The sequence below is a fragment of the Prunus dulcis genome, chromosome 4 (assembly GCF_902201215.1).
Source record: "Prunus dulcis chromosome 4, ALMONDv2, whole genome shotgun sequence".
NCBI classification, from domain to species: Eukaryota; Viridiplantae; Streptophyta; class Magnoliopsida; order Rosales; family Rosaceae; genus Prunus; species Prunus dulcis.
In genome coordinates this window covers 16,964,704-16,978,371 of record NC_047653.1, presented here as the reverse complement: position 1 = coordinate 16,978,371, position 13,668 = coordinate 16,964,704, and the positions used below count along the sequence as shown (strand labels likewise).

The 13,668-nt window shown below is 44.4% G+C and overlaps 1 protein-coding gene across 1 annotated transcript; it reads right to left on the bottom strand.

Moving 5' to 3' along the window:
• Positions 1-11,478: 11,478 nt before the first annotated feature.
• On the bottom strand, positions 11,479-12,774 carry LOC117625526. The gene has a single exon (XM_034357069.1). The coding sequence runs from the start codon at positions 12,772-12,774 to the stop codon at positions 11,479-11,481; it is 1,296 nt and encodes a 431-aa protein (XP_034212960.1).
• Positions 12,775-13,668: the final 894 nt, after the last annotated feature.

Genomic DNA, 13,668 nt, shown 5'->3' with positions numbered 1-13,668 from the left:
ATTATACATATATATACATATAATATAATGTACATATATACATGTACACACACACACACACACACACACACATATATATATTGTTGATGCGAAAAAGTGGTTCGGTATTTTTGGGCTCAACTTAGTGATATCTAGGCCTTCGGGATGCTCTGGGCCTCGGTGAAGCGTGATCCTGTAAAATAAGAGTCCGCTCAGTAAGATCTAGGGCACTGGAGTGGTATCGGCTGAAGGCTCTTAGATGCTTAAGTAAGTATGGATTTAGTAAGAGAATTGGACAGATCTAAGAGCAGGATGCCGAAAGATCAGCTTACCCCCTTTTGGGAATTGTACCCCCCTTTATAAGCCTTGGGAGGTGTGCAAGTCGTGTAGAATTTCAATGTGGGACTGTTGACATTCACTGTTGTCGAGAGGCCTGGGTGCCAAGGGCTTTCCAGCGGATGCCATATTGTGTACACGCGTCTAGCTCTCATTGGCCTTTGATTTGGGTATTGCACATTATTGAGGCCCAAAAAATCCAGGGTTGGGCCCAGATAAATTATCAGCCCAGTGCGACACTTTATTAAGAAGAGACCCGGTTCGGAGCACATGAAATTCTTCATGCACGCTTGCACAAGCCAAGACCACGTACCTTACCAAATAAATATGCAATATGTCAGCTAAGAATTGAAATGAGCCTATAAAAGGCACTGGCTCTAAAAGCCCATGCTAATTATCCCGTCAAGCATCATATCCCTTTTCAAAGACGATAAAATTCAAACATGGCAATCGACATGCAATGCTAAGCGAAAAATTATTATTTTTACCTAGCCACGCTACAAGCTTAAGTGGGCCCAAGCCAAGCAAATGCTAGGGGCTTGCTGAGTGGGTTGTGGTATGGATGGTAACGAGCATTCGTGAGGCCCATTGATAAGCCGAGAAATAGAAGTTTTGGGCTGCTTGTGAGCCCCAAAACTGAAGCCTATTTCTTGAGCCTAAATATGTGGGTAAGCATAAAGGAGAGAAAAAGGGAGCCCACTACTTTAGAAAATTGACCCATCACCTTAATAAAAAATAGTCCATCACTTTGTGAAGTTGGCCCATTTCCTAGCAGATAAACCCATTACCTTAACAAGGCCCAAATGACCAAGAAAAATATCTGAAAGTCTTCAGCACATAGCTGGAGACAAAATTGCGATAAAGGCCAATGAATGACTCGCATATGCAGGCTGCTGGGAGGTTCCAGCAGGTGACCAAAGGCAAACCTCAAGACAAACCCTTCAAAAGACTAAAGGGTATTAGCGCTAGCAAGTTGCTAGGAGAAAAGACATCCTTCAGACCAACGCTGCTATCTATTTCCTTCCCTTACCAACTCTTGCCATGAAACAGGGGAGAAAAGAAGGAGAAGTGATAACCAGAGATGGGGGGTTACCACTGGAACGGCTGCGGGAAGACTTTTGAGCTCCCAAAAATCTTGTCTCTGTGTATTTGGATAGATGAGGATTTCACAAAATAGGATGAATCAAAGGAAGGGGAGAGAAATAAAATGGAAGACTTGGCAAAATTGGAGAGAACCCATTAGGGTTTCTTGGTAAGGAGCTTCCAGTGGCCATAAAATGGGGTATCATTTACCCATTAAAAGGACACACATCTAGAGAGGGCAAGCTTCACCTCTCATCCTTGGAACCCTTCAATTTCGAGTCCTATTCCTCCATCTCTTCTCGTCTTCTCCTCTCGCAAACCATTCCAGAGCCTGACGAACTATTCGTCAAGCTGCTAGAAAATTACCCAAAGCACCTAAATCTCTGTTTGTCTGTCTGTCTGTCTGTCTGTCTCTCTCTCTCCTCAGCAAATTCTAACGAAATCCTTTACTTTAACCTCTGTTTCTCGTAGAAAATCTGGTCTTTCTCTCTCTCATGCTAAACTCATGAATGCTTAGGTTCCATGCCACAAGCTTCTTAAGTTAAGCCAAGAATTTATCTGTAAGCAACTGTTGGTTTCATTGGTGAAGAAGGCTAAGGTGTTTCCTAAGGTTTAGCTACCCTTTCGAAGCACTCTTGAGGTCTGATTCTTGAACTCAGACCCAAGGGCAATTTCTTATATTTCGCTCTTTACAGCAGCCTAGGCCCATCAGTAATTGCCAGAACAAAAAAGCCCTTACACACACACACACACACACACACACACATATATATATGGGGTGGATCCGTGGTACCATATTTTTGACACAATTTTTGACACAATTTTTGAGCCATTAGATTACTCCACTTTTAATGGTTGAGATTAAATCTGTCATGGCAAATAGTTTTAATATTTTAAATAAACAATCATTAATTTTATTTTCTCTCTCATAAAAATAAAATAAAATAATTCTCTCTCCTCCCTTTTTTCTTGGAAACGTAATCTCTTTTTTTGGTAATATCCTTTTTTACTTGTGTTTGGGCCTAAAATTGACACACCAAAGAGATCCAGAAACAGGCCCATGGTGAAATCACTTACCCAGTCCCAAAAAGCCCAAAGCGTGGAAAGCTGTCATATTGGGCCCTTGAAGATTAGCCCAAAAAATATTGTTTAGACTCAAGCCCAAGAGACTAAAGACACACTCACGTGGCTACCTCACCTCTCTGGAAAGTCAGCAATTCCAACTAGAGTTTTTATATGAGAAGGGACTTTACTCCAAAGCAACACACCATCTTCCAAAGATTTCGCAAAACACGCTTTCAAAAGCAAATCCACAGGGAGTTGTTCAGAAAACACAAAAGAAAAAGATCAAACTACCATAAGGTCAGCTCACACAGACGGTGGCATTGAAGTAAAAGACTGTCACCCAGGAAACCAGGGAAGGGATCGCTCTAGGAAGTGACTACTAAAAGCCTATCTGCCATAATTGATAAAATCTTCTCTACTTTACATTTTTGAAAGATCTTCTTGCCGCCCATTATTAAAAGTGAAAACCACCTCCAAAAGAAGGTCTCTTATAAAAACAGAAGTAGGCAGGAAAGAAAGGACACTCAACTCATCAACCAAAAAAACAACAGCAAGAAAAACAGCCAAGAGCTCACTTGAATTCCAAGAGAAGCCAGCCTTAGATCAGAATTCCAAGGTTCAGACTCAGAAAATAAGTCTTCTAAAAACGAGATCCCTCGTTACAAATTTGGTTCAGCAAAAGCCAAGACAAGCAGAGTTTGAATTTTCACAAACGTGAAGACCCCAGAAAACTCAGGAAGAGCCCTGTTCAAGCAGAACAACTCGCGTAGTGCAATCCCTAGCTGATCAGACCATCGAGAATAGCCACTTCTGTCCCTTTCAAGCAGGAGAAGCCACAATTCTGCCCATTCAAAAGGCCTCACGAAGCGTGAAGAAAGCATAAAGCTCTGCCAAAATCGAACTTTGGTATCGATTCACAGGTCAGCCTGGCATTTGAAGTCGCAAAGCGGTACGAACCAACCTAGGCGTGTCCAGTCCAGCCCACATCGGAACCTCCCATTCAGGCAGAAACGAAGTTCCGGCAATCTTTTAACTTGTCTAGAGTTAGCATGCATATTTATTATCTTGTAAAAGGCAGTTCTGCCTGAAACAGTCCAACTTCTATCAAACACTTTTGGCCAGAACAGCCGTTTGATACTGAGATAAATTGTGAAAGTCCTTACCAGTCTAAGGCAAGAAAAGAACTTACTTGGGAGATATTCCTCACCCAAATTCACAATCGTTCGTTTTTAAAAGTCAGTAACTTGGGGTGCAAGTTATCTTTTCTAAAAGAAATCTGCTAGAATTTACGTTGCTAGCAGTGGCACGCTCGCACACCAAAGAAAGCTGACTTGTTGACCAGCACATGGTCTCCAAGCCAGTGGGGAACTTCGCCCTTCCGTCACAGGAGTTTTAAACGCGAAAACGGGTGAACAACTTGATAATCTAATCTCTCTTTCTTAGGACCAGAAAAAAACCTCCATCTTTTTTCCCTCTCTCTCTTTGCCTTAGCAGTCCGTGTTTTGCTAATATCTCCACAAACTTCTCCGGAACCAAGCAATTGTTCTCCAAATATAGCTTCTCTTGAATAATAGGAATTGCAACTACTCGCAGCTCTTCAGTAGGAGGAGCTCCCTTCAATTCCTGCATGCATAACATAATATAATAGGAAATGCAACTGCATGTATAACGCATAGGAGATAACTAATCTATCAATATAATCATAAAAAACAAAACAAAACGAATTTGTTTTAAGAAAAATGAAAATGGAATAAAAATGGAGTAGAGAATAAAAATGAAAAGAGATTACGTTTCCAAGAAAAAAGGGAGGAGATAGAAAATTATTTTATTTTATTTTTATGAGAGAGAAAATAAAATTAATGATTGTTTATTTAAAACATTAAAATTATTTGTCATGTCAGATTTAATCTCAACCATTAAATGTGGAGTAATCTAATGGCCCAAAAATTGTGTCAAAACTTGTGTAAAAAATATAGTGTACATATATATATATATTATATATAATATTCATATACATATATACAAGTTTACAGTTCTGATCTCTTGGACTACAGAGGTCCAAGAGATTTGTGGTCACTCACCGTTGTATGTAAATTCAACAGTTCACTCACTCTTATACTCATTTTAAGAAACTTTTTTGAATCATTGGATTAATATCCAATGGTAGGTGACCACAATCTCTTGGACTCCTGTGGTGACCACAATCTCTTGGACTCCTGTGGTCCAAGAGATCGGGATTGTATATAATATTACATAAATATATACGTATATTATTATTATAATATTAATACATATATGTGTATATGTGTATACAGTCCCGATCTCTTGGACTACAGGGGTCCAAGAGATTTGTAGTCACTCACCGTTGGATGTAAATTCAACGGTTTACTCACTCTTGCACTCCTTTTAAGAAACTTTTTTTAACCGTTGGATGTTACATCCAACGGTGAGTGACCATAGTCTCTTGGACCCCTGTGGTCCAAGAGATCGGGGCTGTATGTGTATATGACTATATTATAATAATAATAAACTTGTACAGTCCCGTTCTCTTGGACCACAAGAGTCCAAGAGATTGTAGTCACCCACCGTTGGATATTAATCCAATGATTCAAAAAAGTTTCTTAAAGTGAGTGCAAGAGTGAGTGAACTGTTGAATTTACATCCAACAGTGAGTGACCACAAATCTCTTGGACCCCCGTAGTCCAAGAGATCAAGACTGATATTATATATTATAATATTAATATGTATAAGTATATATACATACAGTCCTTTTTTATTGAGGGATCCCTCAAATATTATTTGAGGAACACCATTTGGGGTCCCTATGAATATTTTTTAACAAACCAAACCATATATTTGTTAAGTCTGCATTCATAGATAATCCTTGCAAAAAATTAGACAAATCGGAATCCATTTCAACATCCAATTGTGTCTTGCAATATCAATAAATACAGTGCTTCAAGGAAGTACTAAAATTTCAATAACTCAATTGAGTGGGCAAATGATATTGGATTCAAGTGATTTTTTGTAGAGATCATCTTTGAATGATTATCTAAAAATTAGAAGGTTTGGATTAGCCCAATACAATGTGAAGTGAGCTCTACAAAGGTATCCCTTAATGGAAGCTCTCTGTATATACATATATATATGTCTATATATTATACCATGTATATATTATAATATACATATGTGCACATATATACATGTATATGTATTATACCTATGTATATATTATGATATACATATATACACCTATATATTATATATGTATTATATCCATGTATATATATTATACTATACATATATACACCTACACATACACACACACACACACATATATATACAGTCCCCTTCTATTGAGGGATCCCTCAAATAATTTAATTTGAGGGACACCCTTTAAGATTTCCTACGAATTTTTTTCAACGATCCAAATCATCTATTTTTTAAGTCTACATTCGTAGATCATCCTTGCAAAAAATTAGACAAATCGGAAATCGTTTCGACATCTAATTGGTCCCACAAAATTAATGAACACGGTGCTTCAAGAAAGTACTAAAATTTCAATAACTAAATTGAGCGGTCAAATGATATCGGATTCAAGTGATTTTTTGTAGAGATGATTTGTGAATGATTATCTAAAAAATAGACTATTTTGATTAGTAGAATACGATGTGGAGTGGGCCCTAGAAGGGTGTCCCTCAAATAAGGATCTCTCTCTCTCTCTCTCTCTCTCTCTCTCTCTCTCTATATATATATATATATACATGTATTATATGTATATATATACATGTATTATATGTATATACACATCTATATGTTTATATTATTTATAATATACATATATACATGTATATATATATTATATATATTATATAAAATACATACATACACGTACATAATATATGTATTTATACATATATACATATATATATATATAATTTAAAAAAAAAAAATATATAGTCCTAGTCGAAGCATACATCAAACGCAAAATAAGTGTTATCCAACTTAGACCAAGCCATGCTAAGCCAAGATAATCCTTAAGCATAGTCTATGCCAAACAGTCATGTATAACAAACGAGGCCTAAAAACTCTTGATTGCAGTTAGTTACATCTCAATAAAATAGAAATCATACTTGCAAATTGCGGCCGAAGGACCATCGATTACAATGAACGAAATCACTACAAATTTTCCAAGAGATATAAAAAAGAAAAAACTTGAATGTAATATGGTGTGTTACATGAATGAACAAATTACAATGAACAAAATAAGTCACATTTTTGCACAAAAACTAATCCAACAAAAACTGATCCAATCTGGACCCTTCTCATTCTTATTCACACGAATGCGAGTAACACTACAAGAAAAAAGGTCGTTATTGACGAAATTCTAGTGACTAAATTATCAAATGGTCACAAATGGTATCACACCAGTGACCAAATATGCGAATTGGGTCACTAATGTTTGTGGACCTTGGTGAAACTTTTTTACACGTTTTCTCTCCACATTTCAGTCACCAATTTTTTTAAGATCACTCATTTTCAGTTTGGTCACTAGAGTTCGAGTACATACTTGTTTCCCTAAATATAAAAATGGAAGAAAACAAAGAATTTGGGGATGAGTTTGTTTTGTGGCGACTGCAAAACCAATTAAGTATAGAGTAAAAGTCAATTTCATCAATAATTATTTACTTTTTATTTTATTTTTGAAGGTGAATTTACTTTTTATTATACATTCTTGTCGTCTAGTCCTTATGTTGTCGAAATATAAAACAGAATAGAAATAAAAGGAGGAGAAGAAAACCAATTTGTAATCGAATTGCTCGAGTTAGTGTGGTTATAGTCAGATTCATGATCTCAAAAAACTATTGCCTGCTTTCTTTTCGTTTAGTTTTTATTGCTAATCCAACACAGTTTATAATTAATAAACAAAGCAAATCAACACCCTACTTTTAAAAAAAAAAAAAATTCTCAGAGAAAACCAGATGGATTGCATTAATTATTGTTATATAGATATTGCATGGAACTTCCTTGTTTGACTTACGTGAGGTAATGGGAGAATAAAAGTTATGGAAAATCTAAAATAAAATATGTTTCTGATTCTCCAATGAATATTGAAGTAGAGAATCCTTACAAATTACCAACGGATACGATGGTACGAGTCATCTTTTAGGTCATTTCATGCTTAAGTGGATAACAATTGGGTAGAAAGTAGAGAAGGTATGAAAAAACTTATTTGGGGTGCGAGCATGCCGATATTTACAATAGAGAAAGTCTAATAAATTGAGAAATAATGAAAAACTTGCATCTCAAGTAACCTGACATCCAATAAAATTGCTTCGCCCAACTTAGTGATATTGTGTCTTCGGAAGGTAGTTAGTCTTCGGAAGATCAAGTTCCTGCAAAAGGAACGTTCGGTAAGACCTTGGGGGTACCGGTGTGGTACCGGCCGAAGGCTCTCCGATGCTTAAGTAAGTACGGATTTAGTAAAGATTAGACTATAGATCAAGCGATAGCGTACCGTTGATTCTTCTGTCCCCTCTTTTGGGAGTAGGGGTCTCTTTATATAGGCCTGAGGAGGCGTGCATTATGTTCATATTTCCGATGTGGGACTGTAGAAGCTGGTCGAGAGCACGACACGTGTCCCAGGTCAAAAGTATCATGATGTTTAGGATTCGGTAGGATTATTGCCGAAGGGCCCGCAGTGTCAAATGTTGACTTCGTCCACGCGTCAGGTGGTCATTGGTCGTTCATATACGGTATCAACAGTAGTCCCCCAAGTTTTCTTTCGAAGGTTCTTCGGAAGGTCCTTTGGAAGGGAATTTGGTTCATATCCCGAGGGTTCATAGATGCCCTGCCGTTCGGCAAGTTTGTTGTGGAAGGTTCCCCTGAGATCTGAAGGATCGCCGATGCTGAGAGGTGTGAAGGCAGGACGCTTCGTTTCCCGCGCCTGGCGCGTGGAGACGCTTCGCCTTCCGCGCCCGGCGTGCAGAGACGCTTCGTCTTCTGTACCACGCGTGCAGCAGACATCACCATCCATCGGGCGACACGTGGCCAGCGAAGTGACGTCTGACGGCTGCAATTATGAGCCGTTTGGTTTCCCGAGGCGTACCGTTGCAGCCATCTCCCTATAAATAGAGATGGCTCCAGGCGTAGAGCTCACTTTGGGTTTGAGAGTTGAAGCGAGAGCTCTGCGCAGGCGATTTCTGAAGTGCGTTAACGGCAACGAAGGCGATTTTCGCGTGAATTATCGGCAATCAAGGCGATTCCCGAAGCTTTCGAACGGCAATCAAGGCGATTCTCAAGCGGTTTTATCGGCAATCCGGCTCCCAACCACACTCAAGGTAAGATACCGTTCGGTACTCCCAACCCTTTTTATTTGATTGTATCTCCTTATGGCGTAGGCTTGCCGATCGCAACATAGGACTTCTTTTCGGTAGTCTAGTGGGCTATAGGTAGTGGCTTAGACATCGGTAGGGTAGTTCACTACAGAACCTTAGCAACCTTTTTCCTTCTTCTTTTTTTGTAGATGTCTTCTAGCGAGTCCTCCTTCGGCAGTGAGCCCGACGCTTTCGATGGGGAGTTGTCATCGGGCTGGGACACGTCTAGTTTGGCCGTGAGCTTTGATGCCGAGGGGCAAGAGGACACCGATGTTCGGATTATCGGTGAGGAGGTGAACTCCGTTCCTGCTCATGGCGTCGGCAAGGGGTTGATGACGGGGCAGCCGTTTCCGTTAGCTGCAGTCTTCAAAGACGGTACCCGATTCGGTACCCCCGACCCCCTACCGGAGGCTTCCACCTCTGGTCGTGACGAGGTCCTGCTGGTCCCTCTCGGCCGAGGCTGACAATCGTCCATCGGGAGCGGGATAGGATACCGATGGGCGTGCCGAAGAAGGCTCTGTTCGGGGTCGACTATTTAGAGCCGAATAAGATCACCGAACGGGAGCTCCAAAAGATTAGGGCCGAATACCTCATCCCAGATTCGGTCAAGATGAGGATTCCGAGCCCTACGGAATGCCTTAGTGAACCTGGGGACGGTGAAGTCGTCTTCTTCACCGACATGCTTCTGCAAGGGGTCAGGTTGCCGTTGCAGCCTGCCGTGCAGAGGATACTGGCCCAGATCGGGTATGCCCCGGGCCAGTACAACCCCAATTTCTGGGTCGTGCTGATGGGGGTGATAGCTGCCTTCGGGATTGCTGGGGAGGGGGAACCTTCCTACGAGCAATTCTCGTACCTCTACAGCATCACGAAGTCGAAGAGCGCCGATCATGGTGGCTGGGTTCAGGCGAACTGCCTGAAGGCTTCCGAGCGGGGTCATTTCGTCAGCTCGGTGCCGACTTCCCAGAAGTCGTGGAGGAATCGGCGGGTGCTACTCTCCGGTGACTGGGAATCGCCTTCGGGAGTAGTTCCGCGGTTGTCGGTGCCCACGACGTTTCAAACCACCGGTAGGTTTCTGATTTAGCGAACGGTGGGATTCTAGCGTTGTTAACTTATCTCATTCTTATCATTCCGTTCCTTGATCAGGTAAAGTCAAGCAGCCGACCCCCACTCAGGCTGAGATTCGGCAGCTCGAGAGAGTAAGGCTGAAGGTTCCGGCTGCCGATCGGATCTACCCCCGCTTTCTTTTTACAGATAACCTGATCAGAGCCAGACTCGTCAACCCCGCCGAGAGTAAGTCTACTTGCTTCGTTTTGTATATATATATATATTTATTTTTTTTTTTGCATGCCGACTAACAGCTTGTCCTTGAACAGTGACGGACGCAAGGAAAGCTGCCGAGGACAAGAAGATGAACGAAGCTTCCAGGCGGCGTTTCATGATGGGCCTCGAGAAGAAGAAGAAGCAAACCGAGGCCCCTGCCGTTCGGCCAGAGAAGGATCCCGAGGACGTTGTCCTCTCGGAGCGCCTGCGGCAGTTGGGTTCTGAGTCCGTTGCCAGGCCTACTGCCGAGGTGGAGGCGCCGAGGCAGCCGGATGATGCCGCTGCCTCAAGAGCGGCAGGTAAGCGGCCGGTGATGGTCGACTTGGAGGCTTCGCCAGTTTCTAAACGGAGCCGTCCTTCGGAGACTCCAAGGGCCGTCTTCGCGGCGGAGGACGAGGACGGGCCTACCGAGGCCGTCACCATCGCCTGCCCATCGAAGACGGTTCAGTTCGTCAATCATATGATCTTAGGATCTCAAATGGAGCTACCGGAAGTTGACGAGCTGCCGAAGAAGCTTCTTCGGGAGCAGGCTGGACGCGCCTTCCGGCTGCAGGCAGCGGTAAGAATTTTGTCCTTCGGCCTTACCTTTCGGTGTCGTCCATTCATGCTTTTTGTGACTATCTTCCTTGTGTGCAGGCGTCTATGGAGATGTGGCTCAGCGTCAAGCGAGCCATCTCCGCTGCCGAACGGGCAAAAAGGGCCTACGATGACGGCAGGGCCAAAGTTGCCGAGGCTGGCAAGGCTATCCAGGACCACGCCCAGCTGCTAAAGGAAAAAGAGGCTGCTGAACGGCGGGCTTTCGCTTCGGAAGCGGCGGTGGCCGAGATGCGTGCGGCTCTGGATGCCATGCGGGCGGACCTGGAGGTAGCGCGGGCGGCAACCCGTGATGCCGAGGCCGTTTCGGAGGCGATTCAGGACGCCATGCAGGAGTCTGAGCGGACCAAGGCCGCGGAGGTCGAGGCTGCCGTTCAGAAGGCAATCCAGGGATACCGATCTTCCAAGGAGTTTGCTGCCCTGCTGGATGGGGAAGTCGGCTCCGAGATGGTGGGTATGTTGTACCGATTCAAACGGTACAACCCTGGCCAGAAGCTCAACCTCAATTTTGCCGCCGATCCCCCTCCCCTTCCCGAAGGTATTACCGAAGAGATGGTCGAAGAATACGAAGGGGAGGACGCCGCCGAGGCCCCTGGGACTGCCGATGCCGCCGCCGGTGACGAGGCCGCTGCCTGAGGGCCTTTAGTTTTACACTTATCTATGTAATTTTATTTTTATTTGTTCCGAACGCATTGATGCCGAGGGCATCCATTAATTGGAATTTTTAAAGTATTTTATCCGTTATGAATGCGGTATGCTCGCTGTCGGGAGGGTGCATGAATATCTGGTTATAGCCGGAGTAGGCATCCATAAAGCTCAGCAGTTCGTGGCCGGCAGTGGCATCCACGAGCTGGTCTATCCGTGGCAGCGGAAAGCTATCCTTCGGGCAGGCCTTGTTGAGGTCGGTATAGTCTTGGCACATCCGCCACCCGCCCGTGGACTTTCTTACCATGACGGAGTTGGCAAGCCATACCGGATACGTTGCTTCCCGGATGAAACCGATGGTTTGAAGTTTCTCGACTTCCGTGCGCATCGCTTCATACCGTTCGGCATCATATGATCGGCGCTTCTGCCTTACGGGCTTATAGGCGGAGGAGATGGTGAGTTTATGGCTAATCACGTCCGGGGCGATGCCGGGCATGTCCTCGTAAGACCATGCGAAAACTTCCGAATGATGCCGCAAGAAGTCTATGAATTGCGTTCGGAGGTTCGCAGTGAGTCTAGTGCCGATTCTAACCTGTCGGTCGGGCTGTTCATCGCTCAAGGTTATGGTTTCCAATTCTTCGGCAGGTTGTGTGTGAGGGGTGGGAGATTCATCTCTAGGGTCGTCAACCGGTCCAGTACCGTTCGGTAAACCTTGCACCGTCATGGTCTCGTTGGGGAGTATGAACGAGGTTGCCTTGAGCGCCGTAGCGTAGCAAGTCCGCTCGCTGAATTGATTTCCCCGGATTGCCCCCGTGCCGTTCGGGGTAGGGAACTTCATCAACAGCATGTGGGGCGAAAGATGCGCCTTGATCCTCGTCAGTGCCGTTCGGCCAACGATAACGTTGTATGCCGTCGGGCAGTCGACGATGAGGAACAGATCGTACGTTGTTGCTTTTTTCGGCGCCGTGCCAAATGTAATTGGCAGTCTGACACTGCCGATTGGTTGGACCAAGTCTCCAGAGAAGCTTAACAGAGGTGTCAACTGCCGGTCGACTTGGTTGTCATTGATTCCCATCTCTCTGAAAGCTTCAGCAAAGATTACGCTCACGGAGCTCCCGGTATCGATCAGGACTCGCCCTACATCGTAATCGGCAATTTCAGCTCGGATGATCATTGGGTCGTCGTGGGGATAGAGGATTCCCTCTTCTTCCTCTTGGCAAAATGTGATCGGCTCCCAACGAACTTTTGGTGTTTCCTGGAACCGATTCATCTCTATTCCGAGCACCTGAGGGAACTGCGCGGCACGCACATACTGTTTCATCGAACGGTGGCTCATCCCCGAGACGGTAGGTCCTCCGCTGATAGTGCTAATCATGTTTATCTGCCGAGGAGGGTTCGGCACCGGCGCCGTTGGCGGCCGGGCGATATACTGGTCCAGTTTCCCTTCTCGGATCAGGCGCTCCACAATCTTTCTCAAACTTATACAATCTTCCGTGTTGTGGCTGTTGTGCTGATGGTATCGGCAGAATTTACCGGTCTCCCGGTTGTCTTGCCGATTGGGTCTTCTAACATTCGGCTTCGGTATGGCCTCCTGTTCGTTCATCAGAACGGTTTCATACGTGGTATTCAGCAGGGTGAAGACCTCGTTGCCGTGGTCACGGTTGGGCAGGGGTCCTCGGTTGTCGTTTTGACCATACCGACCTTTCCCTTTCTTTGGCTGATCTCTCCGATCGTCACGGTTATCTTTCCGCTTATGGCCCGCCGAATATGAGTCGGTCCTATCGTAGGATGGCGCCTTCGCAGGGGAAGCGCTTGGCTTGGCATCCTCCCGGCGTGCCGAAGCGCTTGGTTTTGAGTTGAAGTACTCGGCCTTGGCGTGCACCGCCGCCTGCTTCATCAGCTCGTCATACGTGCGCCAGTTGCTGTTGTGTACTAGGTATCGGAAATGCGAGGACCGAAGGCCGCTCTTGAAGGCGCCGTAGGCTGCCCTGTCATCTGTTTCCGGACACCTTGAGTACTCGTGACTGAAACGCGCCGCGTACTCCCTCAATGGCTCGTCCTCCCTCTGCCGAATTGTGTACAGATCATCGGCAGAGTAAAGACGGTCCGTTTGGATCATGAAGTGATTGAGGAAAATTTGCTTCAGCTCGTCAAAAGAATCTATTGTTTCCGGCTCCAAACGGTAGAACCAATTCAGGTCTGCCTCTCTAAGTGAAGACGGGAATAACAGACACTGCCCCTCGTCGCTCAGACCCTTGCATCCGATGGC

Bases quoted from the DNA above. Each gene is read 5' to 3' on its own strand.
- LOC117625526 (XM_034357069.1), bottom strand. From the start codon at position 12,774: ATGATTAGCACTATCAGCGGAGGACCTACCGTCTCGGGGATGAGCCAC.